The 13,147-nt window shown below is 50.4% G+C and overlaps 1 protein-coding gene across 1 annotated transcript; it reads right to left on the bottom strand.

Annotated features, from left to right (window-relative positions):
- Positions 1-10,028: 10,028 nt before the first annotated feature.
- On the bottom strand, positions 10,029-11,087 carry LOC136787773 (olfactory receptor 14C36-like). Its single transcript, XM_066985092.1, has one exon. The coding sequence runs from the start codon at positions 11,061-11,063 to the stop codon at positions 10,134-10,136; it is 930 nt and encodes a 309-aa protein (XP_066841193.1). The 5' UTR covers positions 11,064-11,087; the 3' UTR covers positions 10,029-10,133.
- Between the last annotated feature and the right edge of the window lie 2,060 nt (positions 11,088-13,147).

The following is a 13,147-nucleotide window of genomic DNA, read 5'->3' as shown; positions in this document are numbered from 1 at the left end:
TTCCAGCTCCTGCAGCTGCTCCAGCTCCAGCTCCTGCAGCCGCTCCAGCTCCTGCAGCCGCTCCAGCTCCAGCTCCTGCAGCCGCTCCAGCTCCAGCTCCTGCAGCCGCTCCAGCTCCTGCAGCCGCTCCAGCTCCAGCTCCTGCAGCCGCTCCAGCTCCTGCAGCTGCTCCCACTCCTGGGTCAGAGAAACGAGCTGTAGCAGTGCAAGTTGACCCTGCAGAGGGTATTCCAACCCCTGTGGCAGACCCTGTGTCTGGGTCAGAGAAACGAGCTGTAGCAGTGCAAGTTGCCCCTGTAGACAAGGTGAAAAAATGGTATAGAGGCTCAGGTCGTTTAAAACGCAGACAGTCTTCTGCTAAGTCTGGGCGTAGTGAAGACGAGGCTGGGCCATCAAAGGTGCAGGAGACTGAAGATGAGGATGAGGATGTCGAAAAATCAACAGTAACTACCCGGACTCCATACCAGCGTGAGCTACGAGATGTGCGAAAAGATTTTGGTCGCTGTATAGGTGAGCAGCTTGTCACCTGGCTGCTCCGGTGCTGGGACACCGGAGCCAATTATGTGGAATTGGAGGGCAAGGAAGCCAGGCGGCTGGGATCCCTTGCTAGGGATGCATGTATTGACAAAACAATTGGAGATGGAGCACGATCTCGCAGCCTCTGGAGACGTCTCCTGTCAGCTGTGAAGGAAAGGTATCCCTTCAAGGAAGAACTTGTATGTCTACCAAGCAAATGGACCACCATGGAGAAGGGAATTCAGTACCTGAGGGAATTGGCCATACGGGAAGTAATTTATAAGGACCTAGACGACGCACAAACATCCACAGATCCAGATGCAGTCCGGTGTACACAACCCATGTGGCGGAAGTTTGTACAGAGTGCCCCATCATCATATGCCAGCTCATTGGCAATACTAACCTGGAAAGCGGAGGAGAATCCCCCAGTGAATGAAGTGACTAAAATACTCCGGCAGTACGAAGGAAATCTCTCCTCTTCCCTACAGGCCTGTGTCTAGGCTGTGGAGAAACTCTCTGAAGAGGTCCACCAACTTAAAGAGAATTTATCTTCCCCTCCACCTGAACGAACCAGTGTCCACCAGCTAAAAGAGAATACTTTGGAGAAACTTTCTGAAAAGATCCACCAACTTGAAGAAAGATTATTTTCCTCCCCACCTGTACAAACCAGTGTCTCAGCTATTAGGGGTAAACGTTCATCTGTGCAAGGAAGACAATATGGTGGGCACACACACCGCGCCACCCTGTGGTTTTACCTACATGACCATGGAGAGGCCATGAGAAAATGGGATGGAAAATCTACTGCGACCCTAGAGGCACGGGTACGTGAGTTGCAAAAGAAAACAATTGGGGAAAAGGGGTTCTCTGAAAAGTTTGCTGCTCCAACTTCCAGCAGGCAGTCCTTTAAACACAGAAACGAAGATTCTGACCAGGACTACAGGGGCCCTGCCTCCAGCCAGGGGGAGGAAAGGGACAATCGAGTTTATTGGACTGTGTGGATTCGATGGCCTGGCACGTCAGACGCACAGAAGTATAAGGCTTTAGTAGACACCAGTGCACAATGTACTCTAATGCCATCAAGCTATAAAGGGCCAGAGCCCATCTGTATTTATGGTGTGACGGGGGGATCCCAGCAGTTAACTGTATTGGAGGCTGAGGTGAGTCTAACCGGGAATGAGTGGCAAAAGCACCGTATTGTGACTGGCCCAGATGCTCCGTGCATCCTTGGCATAGACTATCTTAGAAGAGGATATTTCAAGGACCCAAAAGGGTTCCGCTGGGCTTTTGGCATAGCTGTCTTAGAGACAGAGGACGTTAAACAGTTGTCTACCTCTCCCGGTCTCTCAGAGGACCCTTCTGTTGTGGGGTTGCTGAGGGTTGAAGAACAGCAAGTGCCGATCGCTACCACAACTGTGCACCGGCGGCAATATCGCACCAACCGAGACTCCCTGAGTCCCATCCATAAGCTAATTCGTCAACTGGAGAGCCAAGGAGTGATCAGCAAGACTCATTCACCTTTTAATAGTCCCATATGGCCAGTGCGAAAGTCTAATGGTGAGTGGAGACAAACAGTGGACTATCGTGGCCTGAACGAAGTCACGCCACCACTGAGTGCTGCAGTGCCGGACATGCTAGAACTCCAGTATGAACTGGAATCAAAGGCAGCCAAGTGGTATGCCACAACTGATATCGCTAATGCATTTTTCTCCATCCCTCTAGCAGCACAGTGCAGGCCACAGTTTGCTTTCACTTGGAGGGGAGTCCAATATACTTGGAATCGGCTGCCCCAGGGGTGGAAACACAGCCCTACCATTTGCCATGGACTGATCCAGTCTGCGCTGGAACAGGGGGAAGCTCCTGAACACCTGCAGTACATCGATGACATCATTGTGTGGGGTGACACTGCAGAGGAAGTTTTCGAGAAAGGGAAGACAATAGTCCAAATCCTTCTGAAGGCCGGTTTTGCCATAAAACCGAATAAAGTTAAAGGACCTGCACGAGAGATCCGGTTTTTAGGAATAAAATGGCAAGATGGACGTCGTCAAGTCCCAATGGATGTGATCAACAAAATAACAGCTATGTCTCCACCAAGTAGCAAAAAAGAAACACAAACTTTCCTAGGTGTCGTGGGGTTTTGGAGAATGCATATTCCAAATTACAGTCTGATTGTAAACCCGCTCTACCAAGTAACCCGTAAGAAGAATGCTTTTGAATGGGGCCCTGAGCAACGACAAGCCTTTGAACAAATTAAGCAGGAAATAGTTCATGCAGTAGCCCTCGGGCCAGTCCGAACAGGACCAGATGTAAAGAATGTGCTCTACACCACAGCCGGGGAGAATGGTCCCACCTGGAGCCTCTGGCAGAAAGAACCTGGGGAAACTCGAGGTCGACCCCTGGAGTCGGGGATACAGAGGATCTGAGGCCCGCTATACTCCAACTGAAAAGGAGATATTGGCAGCATACGAAGGAGTTCGATCTGCTTCGGAAGTGGTCGGTACTGAAGCGCAGCTCCTCCTGGCACCCCGACTGCCGGTACTAGGCTGGATGTTCAAAGGAAGGGTCCCCTCTACACATCATGCAACTGATGCTACATGGAGCAAGTGGGTTGCACTGATTACTCAGCGGGCTTGAATAGGAAACCCCAGTCGCCCAGGAACCTGGGAAGTGATTATGGACTGGCCAGAAGGCAAATACTTTGGGATATCATCAGAGGAGGAGGTGGTCCGTGCTGAAGAAGCCCCACTGTACAACAAGCTACCAGAAAATGAGAAGAAATATGCCCTGTTCACTGATGGGTCCTGTCGTATTGTGGGAAAGCATCGGAGATGGAAAGCTGCTGTATGGAGTCCTACACGACGAGTTGCAGAAGCTGCTAAGGGAGAAGGTGAATCGAGTCAGTTGGCAGAAGTGAAAGCCATTCAGCTGGCTTTAGATATTGTTGAATGAGAAAAGTGGCCAGTTCTCTATCTCTGTACTGATTCATGGATGGTAGCAAATGCCCTGTGGGGGTGGTTACAGCAATGGAAGCAGAACAACTGGGAGCGCAGGGGCAAACACATCTGGGCTGCGGCATTGTGGCAAGATATTGCTGCCCGGGTAGAGAACCTGGTTGTAAAGGTATGCCATGTGGATTCTCATGTGCCCAAGAATCGGGCTACTGAAGAACATCAAAACAACCAGGAGGTGGATCAGGCTGCTAAGATTGCAGTGGCTCAGGTGGACCTGGACTGGCAACATAAAGGTGAATTATTTATAGCCCGATGGGCCCATGACACCTCAGGCCATCAAGGTAGAGATGCAACATACAGATGGGCTCGTGATCGAGGGGTGGACCTGACCATGGACACTATAGCACAGGTTATTCATGATTGTGAAACATGTGCTGCAATCAAGCAAGCCAAACGGTCCAAGCCTCTTTGGTATGGAGGACGATGGCTGAAATATAAATATGGACAGGCCTGGCAGATTGATTACATCACACTCCCTCAAACCCGCAACGGCAAACGCCACGTACTTACAATGGTGGAAGCAACCACCGGATGGCTGGAAACATATCCTGTGCCCCATGCCACCGCCCGGAACACTATCCTGGGCCTTGAAAAGCAAGTCCTGTGGTGACATGGCACCCCAGAGAGAATTGAGTCAGACAGCGGGACTCATTTCCGAAACAACCTTATAGACACTTGGGCCAAAGAACATGGTATTGAGTGGGTGTATCACATCCCCTATCATGCACCAGCCTCTGGAAAAGTTGAACGATACAATGGACTGTTGAAGACTACACTGAAAGCAATGGGTGCTGGGACATTCCAAAATTGGGATACACATTTGGCAAAGGCCACCTGGTTTGTCAATACGAGGGGATCTGCCAACCGAGCTGGACCTGCCCAATCAAACCTGTTACGCACTGTAGAAGGGGATAAAGTTCCTGTAGTGCACGTAAGAAACATGCTGGGTAAAACAGTCTGGGCTACTCCTGCCTCGGGAAAAGGCAAACCCATTCGTGGAATTGCTTTTGCTCAGGGACCTGGATGCACTTGGTGGGTAATGCAAAAGGATGGGGAGGTCCGGTGTGTACCTCAAGGGGATTTAATACTGGGTGAGAATAGTCCATGAGTTGAATTGTAGTATGTTAATTATTATATATTACTGTATGTCGTCACTACCATGATTGCTATATACCATAGATGAAAATGGTGATAAATTACAAGGTATTGGACAGAGTGTAACCTGAGCATGACATAAATGGTATGGAATAAGGGGTGGATATCTGTCCTGGTTTCAGTTAGGAGAGAGTTAATTTTCCTCCTAGTAGCTGGTAGGGTGCTATGTTTTGGATTAGGATGAGAAGAGCGCTGATAACATGCTGATGTTTTAAGTGTTGCAGAGCAGTGTTTACACCAGGCCAAGGACTTTTCAGCTTCTCGCTCTGTCCTGCCAGTGGGCAGGCTGGGGGTGCAGCAGGAGCTGGGAGGGGACAGACCCAGGACAGCTGACCCAAACTGGCCAAAGGGGTATTCCATACCATCTGACGACATGCTAAACAATATCTAGGGGTGGCTGGCCGGGGTGGGGGGCAGGCTGCTCGGGGATAGGCGGGGCATCGGTCAGCAGGTGGTGAGCAATTGCATTGTGCATCACTAGTTTTGTACACATTATTATTAGTAATATTATTATTATTATTATTATTATTATTATTATTATTAATTTTCCTGTCTTAATAAACTGTCTTTATCTCAACTCACAGGCTTCACTTTCCCGTTTTCTCTCCCCCATCCCAGAGAGGGAGGGGGGAGGGTGAGCGAACGGCTGTGTGGTGTTTTGCTACTGGCCGGGTAAAACCACAACAAGCCTAATTTGCTAGAGGTGCAGAGCTCATGGGCACATTTTGGAGGATGCTCCTAAAGACCTTTGTGCCCTTTTCCCTCCTGACAACAACGCCACTTCTGTCTCAAGTATAGAGTTGCCAACAGAGGTGAGACAGATACTCTGGGATCAAGAATGTCATCCGAAAGCTGATCCCAATAAGATATGGGGAGGTCAGGAGCAGCCTGGACAAGAGAGATGTGAGATTTTGGGGTGGGAAGAAGAGCTTTCCCAGCAGAAACTTATGATTTGGTAGACCCAAGAGGGTTCATGTAATGTAGATGCTGTGGTAACACTGACTTAAAACAGTCATGTATGGCCCTTACCTTACTTGAACCAGGAATTTTAATCCCTAAACCTAAATGCTACTACAACACTCTCAAAGGAATCCATTTTCTCGCTTGCTAACCCTAATGTCTTCCCTTAACACTAAAATTAAAATGGTCTCTTTAAACCTAGACTTCTTGGCAGGCCTAAAACACCCCTAAACCACAGAGCTAGTCCATACCTTAAACACAGAGCTGACACCACAAGCAGAACACCAAACACTCCCACTAAAACTTTGCTTCATCTCTAACCCAGAAAGTGAAATACAGGTACCGAGGGGACTCTGTAGGTCAGCTACGACTCCCCTGGGTGAGCTCTGCCTCAGGATCTCCTGCCCCAGCAGGAGGAATGGGACTGGGGCAGTGACTGGGAGGTCACTTCTGTCTCTGCAGCTGATAGGGCAGCAGCAGGAACGTGTCACGCAAAGGGCCTGTGAGGTCCCTTGTGTCTGGAGGTGGCAGGTCAGCCTTGGCTTCTCCCTGGGATGTGCACTTTGGGGCTGACATCTGCCAGTGGCCCTGCTAGGCCAGCAGAAGGCCCCTGCTTGGCATGCTGACTGTGGGATCCCCTCTGCCTCCATCCCCAGGACAACCCAGACAGAAAGAAGGCCCGCACAGAGGTTGTCCTGTCCCTTCTGCTTGAGTCCAGGACTGGACAGCAGGAGGCACAAGGCTTGGCTGTGTCTAGCCAAGAAGCTGCAAGGCCAGCAGCAGGCCCAGGCCTTGGGAGATGCTGGTGAGGTGACTTCTGTCTGCTTGGCTGACAGGCCGCAAGGAGCCTGATGGGTTGGGATGCCTGCTTCAGGAGTGGTTTCCACCCTGATGGAGCTTTCTTTGGTAGTAGGAAAGACCAGGAGAGGAAAAACTGCCACAAAGTGCACCTTGGAAGCGTGGCACTGGCGGCAAGGAGAAAGAAATGTCCCTCAAAGGGTCGTGCTGTGGTGCTAGAGGTCACCCAAAGAGTGTCTGTAATCAGACACAGGCTTTGTGTTTTAAGGAACAGCTGATGAGGGTTGACGAAACATGGGTGAGATGATGGAAAGTCCTGGATGAGAGCAAGATGGTGAACAGAGATGGGTGTCTGCAGACTTCAAGGAAATAGGGAGAAGTGTGGAACAGCATAGGAAAGCCTGCAGAGGAGAAGGCAGAGGGTGCTGGCAAGAATGGAAGGCCCCAACAGCCCTGACGTTTGTCCTTTTGGCTAGAGCTTCTGAGGAGACGAGATAGAGTCATTGCAAAGGGGCCTCACTGCTTCCTTGATACCCTGTGCAGGGGTGGGGAGGTGTCCTAATGAAGTTCTTCTCATGGCATCACACTGCCCACCACATCATACAGACCCCAAGAAGAGCCCTGAGCCAGACGGGGGGGTGCAGGATCACCCCTCCCAGGGGCTGGGGTCAGGCCTTGGCCCTTCTGCTTCACCAAAACCAACCAAGACTTTTCTCAGCACAGCGCTTTGCCTGGCTGGAATCATGGCCTCCAGTTATCTGCCCTAACAAGTCCCTGGGGAGGCTTTGTTAGTAAGAGCCCTCAGTGGGGCCCATTAATACTCCAAGTCACTTCAACTTTTCCTTCTGACTTTACTTTCTCAAGCAGTTGCATCATTCTCCTCTCAGTACCCAAGTTTCATAGACTCAGCACCAAAATACGCCACGGATCTCATTAAAACAGAGAATCTCCTAAGAAGCCATATCTCTCCCACAGTTTTCTTCAAGTCTTCAAGACTTGTTCAGCTAATTGGAGAGCTTTCATGGTGTAGTTAAGGAGGAAGATTTCAAAGAGCATCTAATAGAAATCTTTCCTCGTTTTAAAGGCTGAATTTTGTTGCATTTCAGTTTGGAGCATCATTTTCCTATAGATATTGGTCTAGGGTTTCTCCTTTGAAGCCCTGCTTAGGTAGAAAGAGCAGGGTTTGTCCTATTTGAAAACAAAGAATAGGAAACCATGCGGCAATTTAAAAAAAAAAAAAAATTTAAAGTACCTTATTTTTTCGCCTCCAGTGATGTTTACCTTCCAAAAAGGATGACTGTTCAAGATTTATTTTACACTAATTAATAGGAAATTTTAAATAGTAGTGTTAATATTAATCCATATCATACAAATACAATGAGAAATGATGAGTTTCTTGCTAAGGAAACCATTAAACAGACTGCTGAGAGATGGGCGAGCTGGAACTCACTGAAACTCAAAGCAGCAACTGGGTTGGTGAGAGCGGTCAGAATGATCAAAGAATAAGGGGAGGGCAAAGCAGGAGACCCATGGGAAGTGCATAGGTCCAGACAGGCAGCTGGAAAAGGGACATTCGGCAGGGTCTGTGTAATCAAGTCAGGTTTTCTTCCTGGAAGATGAGGGAACACACCATGATAGACAAAGCGACGACAATGCAAGCACAGGTGAACACCAGTATTTCTTCTCCTGCGATGGATATACATCCTGAAAATTCACATTTCTTCAAAATAGAAATTATCATTCATGTGAGACATTTAATGGAAGGGGTTGAATTATTTGAGCTGATGAGTAGTTGCTTTATTAGTTAAGTACTAAAATAAATTACTGGGCATTGAGGCAGAACTTTGCTGTGTGAAAATAAGTATAACCAGGGAAAACCTCCTGTGGCCCCGTTGTGTTTGAGGCACTTCCCTGGACCAGCAGATGTCAGAAAAGACCTGCCGGAGACCGGAGCCCTTTGGGAAAATCAGGTGGAGCCAGGTGGAGTTCCCAGGGCACCTCCACTGCCAGCAATGGTCTTTCTCCTTGAAACTGCAGCCCAGCCCAGCACAGGAAACCCCTTCAAAGACAAACCCCTTCTTCAGTGGGTTCCTGGGACTGCTCTAGATTTGAAATGCCTGTTGGAAACCCATGATATTCTTACTCCTACTTAACCCATGATACCCCTTATTCCTACGAGACACTTGAACACCCGTTTACCTTCCTGGGTCATCTCTAGCAAACTCATGCTGAAAAACTCAAGTATAGCACGCTTCAAATGGCTGAGCCAGAACCCATCAACTTGTCTCACTTTGGAAATGGTCCCCGTTCAACTAAGGTTTTGAAAGTGAAAAATGTGAAATGACCCGTCAAGTCAATGCGCAGAGTAAGGGAAAGTCACTCATATTGTGCTGGAGTAGCAGAAGGGAAAAAGCATTGCACTGTGCCTCAGAGTAATCAAGGAGACCTAATCCAGTTCATCTGTGAGATAAAGCAGAGTGAAGGACGTTGAGTTGTGGCCTAACATGAAGAAGGATGTACATGACTGGTGAAGGAGCTGTCTTTTTGTGCCATCACCAATGCAAATTACACAAGAACTACATCAAATAAAGGTAAGCTGTCCCACCCTGGCCCTGTCACACCACGGGGCAGCGGAGGGACCTTTTTCACTTTCAGCCTCTTCTTCAGAGAGGCTTTGCCCTCTCCCTGCGCACCACGGGGCAGAGCCTGGCCCTGGACGCTCCGTGAGCGCCGTGCAGGTCGTGGCAGGCTGCGGTGAGGGGACGAATGCCCTGGGCCCCCTTCCTGCTCTGCCCAGGCCAGCAAGGGCCCCGAGCGGCCTCGTGTCCCCTGCCCCTGCAGCTCGGGGCTCCCTTCCCCAGCCCTGGCTCTGCAGCACCAAGCCCTGCTGGGAGCCCTCCCCTGCATGCTGCCACCGCTCCCTGACGCTGCTGCTGCCCTCTGCCGGGCACTGCCCAGCCCAGCCCAGCCCCTGCCCACCTCTCCCCACCTCCCGGTCCTTGCCTGGTCACCCAGTCTTGGCCCTTTCCGCTTGTTCACTGAAGGTCTCTGAGACCTTTGTGCTGTGGCCTCGCTGTGTGTCCCGGCATTGCAGAGCTCCCATCAGCCCGTGCATCCTTTGGCTTGGCTTTACTCTGAAGACCCACTCGCTGCCCACCCAACACAAGGCACACAGCATCCCAGGAGAACCCTTAGGGTATCCTGGTGGCTCCCGATACCTCCCTGATGCCACCAGTCCTGTCACGTTTCAATCCCAGGAAGATGCTTCTTGACCAGTCAGGGCCTCCAGGGGCACTGGGATTCCACCAGTGACGATTCAGTCCAGCCCTGACTCCCTCACCCCCCACCCCATGCCCTCGTGCCCCTGTGTCCCGGTGGCACCCAAGAACATGAGTGAGGCTTTGAGCCTGGCATTCCCTGAGCATCTTCTGCACTCCACTTCGGGAAGAAGAGCCCTGAGCACTGAGCTACTTCACTTTTAGTACCCAGATGCCACAATGGAGGCCAGGTGTCATTTAGGAATAAACATGTTTACAGAAAAAATCTCAGTCAAACAAAGGGTTGGTCATCTGGAAAAGAGGAATGAAAGCAAATATTTAACTGCAAACAGAATTACAAACAATACTACACATAAAGGTGAAATTTGGCTCAGATTAACTTGAGTAAAACTAGAAAAGTGAGATAGCCAAATCATTGCTAAGTAAATATTACCACTAGAAGCATTTTCTTCAGTGTGTCTTTCAGGTCCTGGTTCCTCATGCTGTAGATGAGGGGGTTCACTGTTGGAGGTACTACCACATATAAAACTGCCACCAGCAGGTCCAGGGATGGGGAAGAGATGGAGGGGGGCTTCAAGTGTGCAAACATGATAGTGCTGATAAAGAGGGAGACCACGGCCAGGTGAGGGAGGCACGTGGAAAAGGCTTTGTGCCGGCCCTGCTCAGAGGGCATCCTCAGAACAGCCTTGAAGATCTGCACATAGGACACCACTATGAAGACAAAACAGCCAAAGACTAAAGAAACACTAAACACAAGTGCCCCAACTTCCCTGAGGTAGGCATCCGAGCAGGAGAGCTTGAGGATCTGGGGGATTTCACAGAAGAACTGGTCCACAGCATTGCCTTGGCAGAGGGGCAGGGAAAATGTAGTGGCCGTGTGCAGGACAGCATTGAGAAAGGCACTGCCCCAGGCAGCTGCTGCCATCTGGGCACAAGCTCTGCTGCCCACGAGGCTCCCGTAGTGCAGGGGCTTGCAGATGGCAATGTAGCGGTCGTAGGCCATGATGGTGAGAAGGGAATACTCTGCTCCAACCAAGAAGACAGAAAAGAAGACCTGTGCAGCACACCCTTGATAGGAGATGGCCCTGGTGTCCCAGAGGGCATTGACCATGGCTTTGGGGAGAGTGGTGGAGATGCAGCCCAGGTCAAGGAGGGCGAGGTTGAGGAGGAAAAAGTACATGGGGGTGTGGAGGCGGTGGTCGCAGGCTACGGCGGTGAGGATGAGGCTGTTGCCCAGGAGGGCAGCCAGGTAGATGCCCAGGAAGAGCCCGAAGTGCAGGAGCTGCAGCTCCCGCGTGTCTGCGAATGCCAGCAGGAGGAACTCGCTCACAGAGCTGCTGTTGGCCATTTGCTGGTTCTGGGCATGGGGTTCTGACCAAGTATGGAAAAGGCAGTAAGAAAATACAACAGAATTGTCTGTTAATATGTGATTCAATTTCAGCCTATTAACCAGACATTAGGCAGGTCCCTTTCACGAGCTCTGACTGGGGCTGCCTGAGGCTGTCCCTGGGAGGAGGGGACTCTGCTGTGGGCAGTGTAGTTAACAGTCCTTACCTATAAAAAGAAGTAAAGAGGAACATGGAGTATTCTCAGATTATTTTAACTCTTGATGTGAACAAATTTTTACTCCCAAGTCCCCTAACGGCAGACAAGGGCTATGGCGATTTCTTTTTTCTATACTGTCATTCCTGCTGCACTACAAGTGAAACCTTGTGGATCCTCAGTGTCACAGATACTGTTCCTCTGGTGCAGAGTGTACTTCAGAGAGCACAGCCAGTCTGTCCATCAGTTCTGGTCTCAGCTGCCCTGTGCTGGTGGGAGAGGAGAGCAGCGATTGTCCCAGGGAGGTGCCTGAGCCCTCCCTCGCACAGCATTTCTGGCAGCAGCTCCCTCTCACCGCCTGCCCATGTCCCTGCTGCCTGCCCGTGTCCCTGCTGGGAGCCGCTTCTGTGTCCCCACGTCTCCTCCCTGTCCATGCTCACAGACCCCATCCCACAGTCTATGTGCTCAGATTCACTCAGATTCCCCTCCACAACAGGAATCTGAAAGCACAGAATCCAAAAATCTCAGATTAACCAAGCCTCAGTCTTCCCCTTCAAATGCCTCCTTATAAATGCCATTCACTAAAGCATCTTCTACTCCTCGCTGGAGAAACAGACATCCCAACAGCCGCTATCAGCCATCGGATGTGCCAGCTGTAGAAGACCCCTCTGGCAACCCCACCTGCATGGCCCTGCTGCCAGAGACTCACAGTGCCAAGAGCCTGCAGATCTGTCCTGCCACACGCTGCCCTCTGTTGCTGCGCTCCTCACTGCCTCCAAGCCCTCTCTCCTTCTCTCCTCTCCCCGTGCCAGCTGTGGTCAGAGCCCCCAGCCCTGCTGCGCTGTGCACAGGAGCTGCTCCTGGGCACAGCTGTCTCTCTGCAGCGCTGCCCGCTTGCCACGAGCTCCCCTTGGGCCCAGGAGCCCGGCCCAGCTCAGCAGCACAGCACCCGACCATGGCATCGCTTGCTCTGTGCCATTGGGCTCCCTCGAGGTGTCCCCAAGGCCTCAGGGCTGACAGCTCCCGAAGGCAGCAGGGTCTCTGCTGGGCTGTGGTGTTTCAAGCAGACTGAAGTCATCACCGACTGCCCTTCTCTGAACACAGGAGAGATGACTTTTACAAGTGTGATTTGTGCCGTTGAACTGTTATTGTCAAACATGTTGTGCTTTAACCTGTCAGGCACCGAAGCAATACTGAGCTGTTAGATCACACCCACCACTCAAAAGCTTATTTGTTGAAATATAGACAGTTTAACAAGACAGAAAATAAAGATATAAGAATAACAGTAACAATAATAATAAAGAATAACACATTTTATTATTATTATTATTCCACGTATAACGCAAGTGATGCAGAATGCAATTGCTCATCACAGACTGACCGATGCCCAGCCTTTCCCCAAGCAGGGGTCCCCCCGAACCTGGCCACTTGCACTTCATGTATCCGTGCCTCTAGGATGGAGGTAGATTTATGCATCCCATTTTCTCATGGCCTTTCCATGGTCACACAATTAAAACCACAGGGTTGCACGTAGTATGCACCCACTATATCAACTTTCTTGGGCAGATGGACACTTACACCTGATAGCTGAGCTATTGGTTTGTGCAGGTGGGGAGGAAGATGTATCCTCTTGTAGCTGTTGGAACTCATGAGAAAGTTTCTCCATAGATGAGACACAGGCTCATAGGGAAGAAGAGAGACTTTCTTTGTAATGCCAGAGCTGGCTAGCCGATTCATCCACCACGGGTTCTTCTTGGTCTTTCGAGGTCATTACTGCCAATGAGTTGGCATATGATGATGGTGTACTGTGTACAAACGTCTGCCACATGGGTCATGGGCACTTGACTTCATCTGGATCTTTGGACAGCTGTTTGTTGTCTAGGTTACTAT

Source organism: Anser cygnoides, chromosome 30, assembly GCF_040182565.1.
Source record: "Anser cygnoides isolate HZ-2024a breed goose chromosome 30, Taihu_goose_T2T_genome, whole genome shotgun sequence".
Taxonomy (NCBI): Eukaryota; Metazoa; Chordata; class Aves; order Anseriformes; family Anatidae; genus Anser; species Anser cygnoides.
The sequence above is the reverse complement of the archived record's forward strand: the minus strand, read 5'-3'. Positions and strand labels throughout refer to the sequence as shown.

Coding starts and splice junctions, on each gene's coding strand:
- LOC136787773 (XM_066985092.1), bottom strand. CDS start 11,063: ATGGCCAACAGCAGCTCTGTGAGCGAGTTCCTCCTGCTGGCATTCGCA.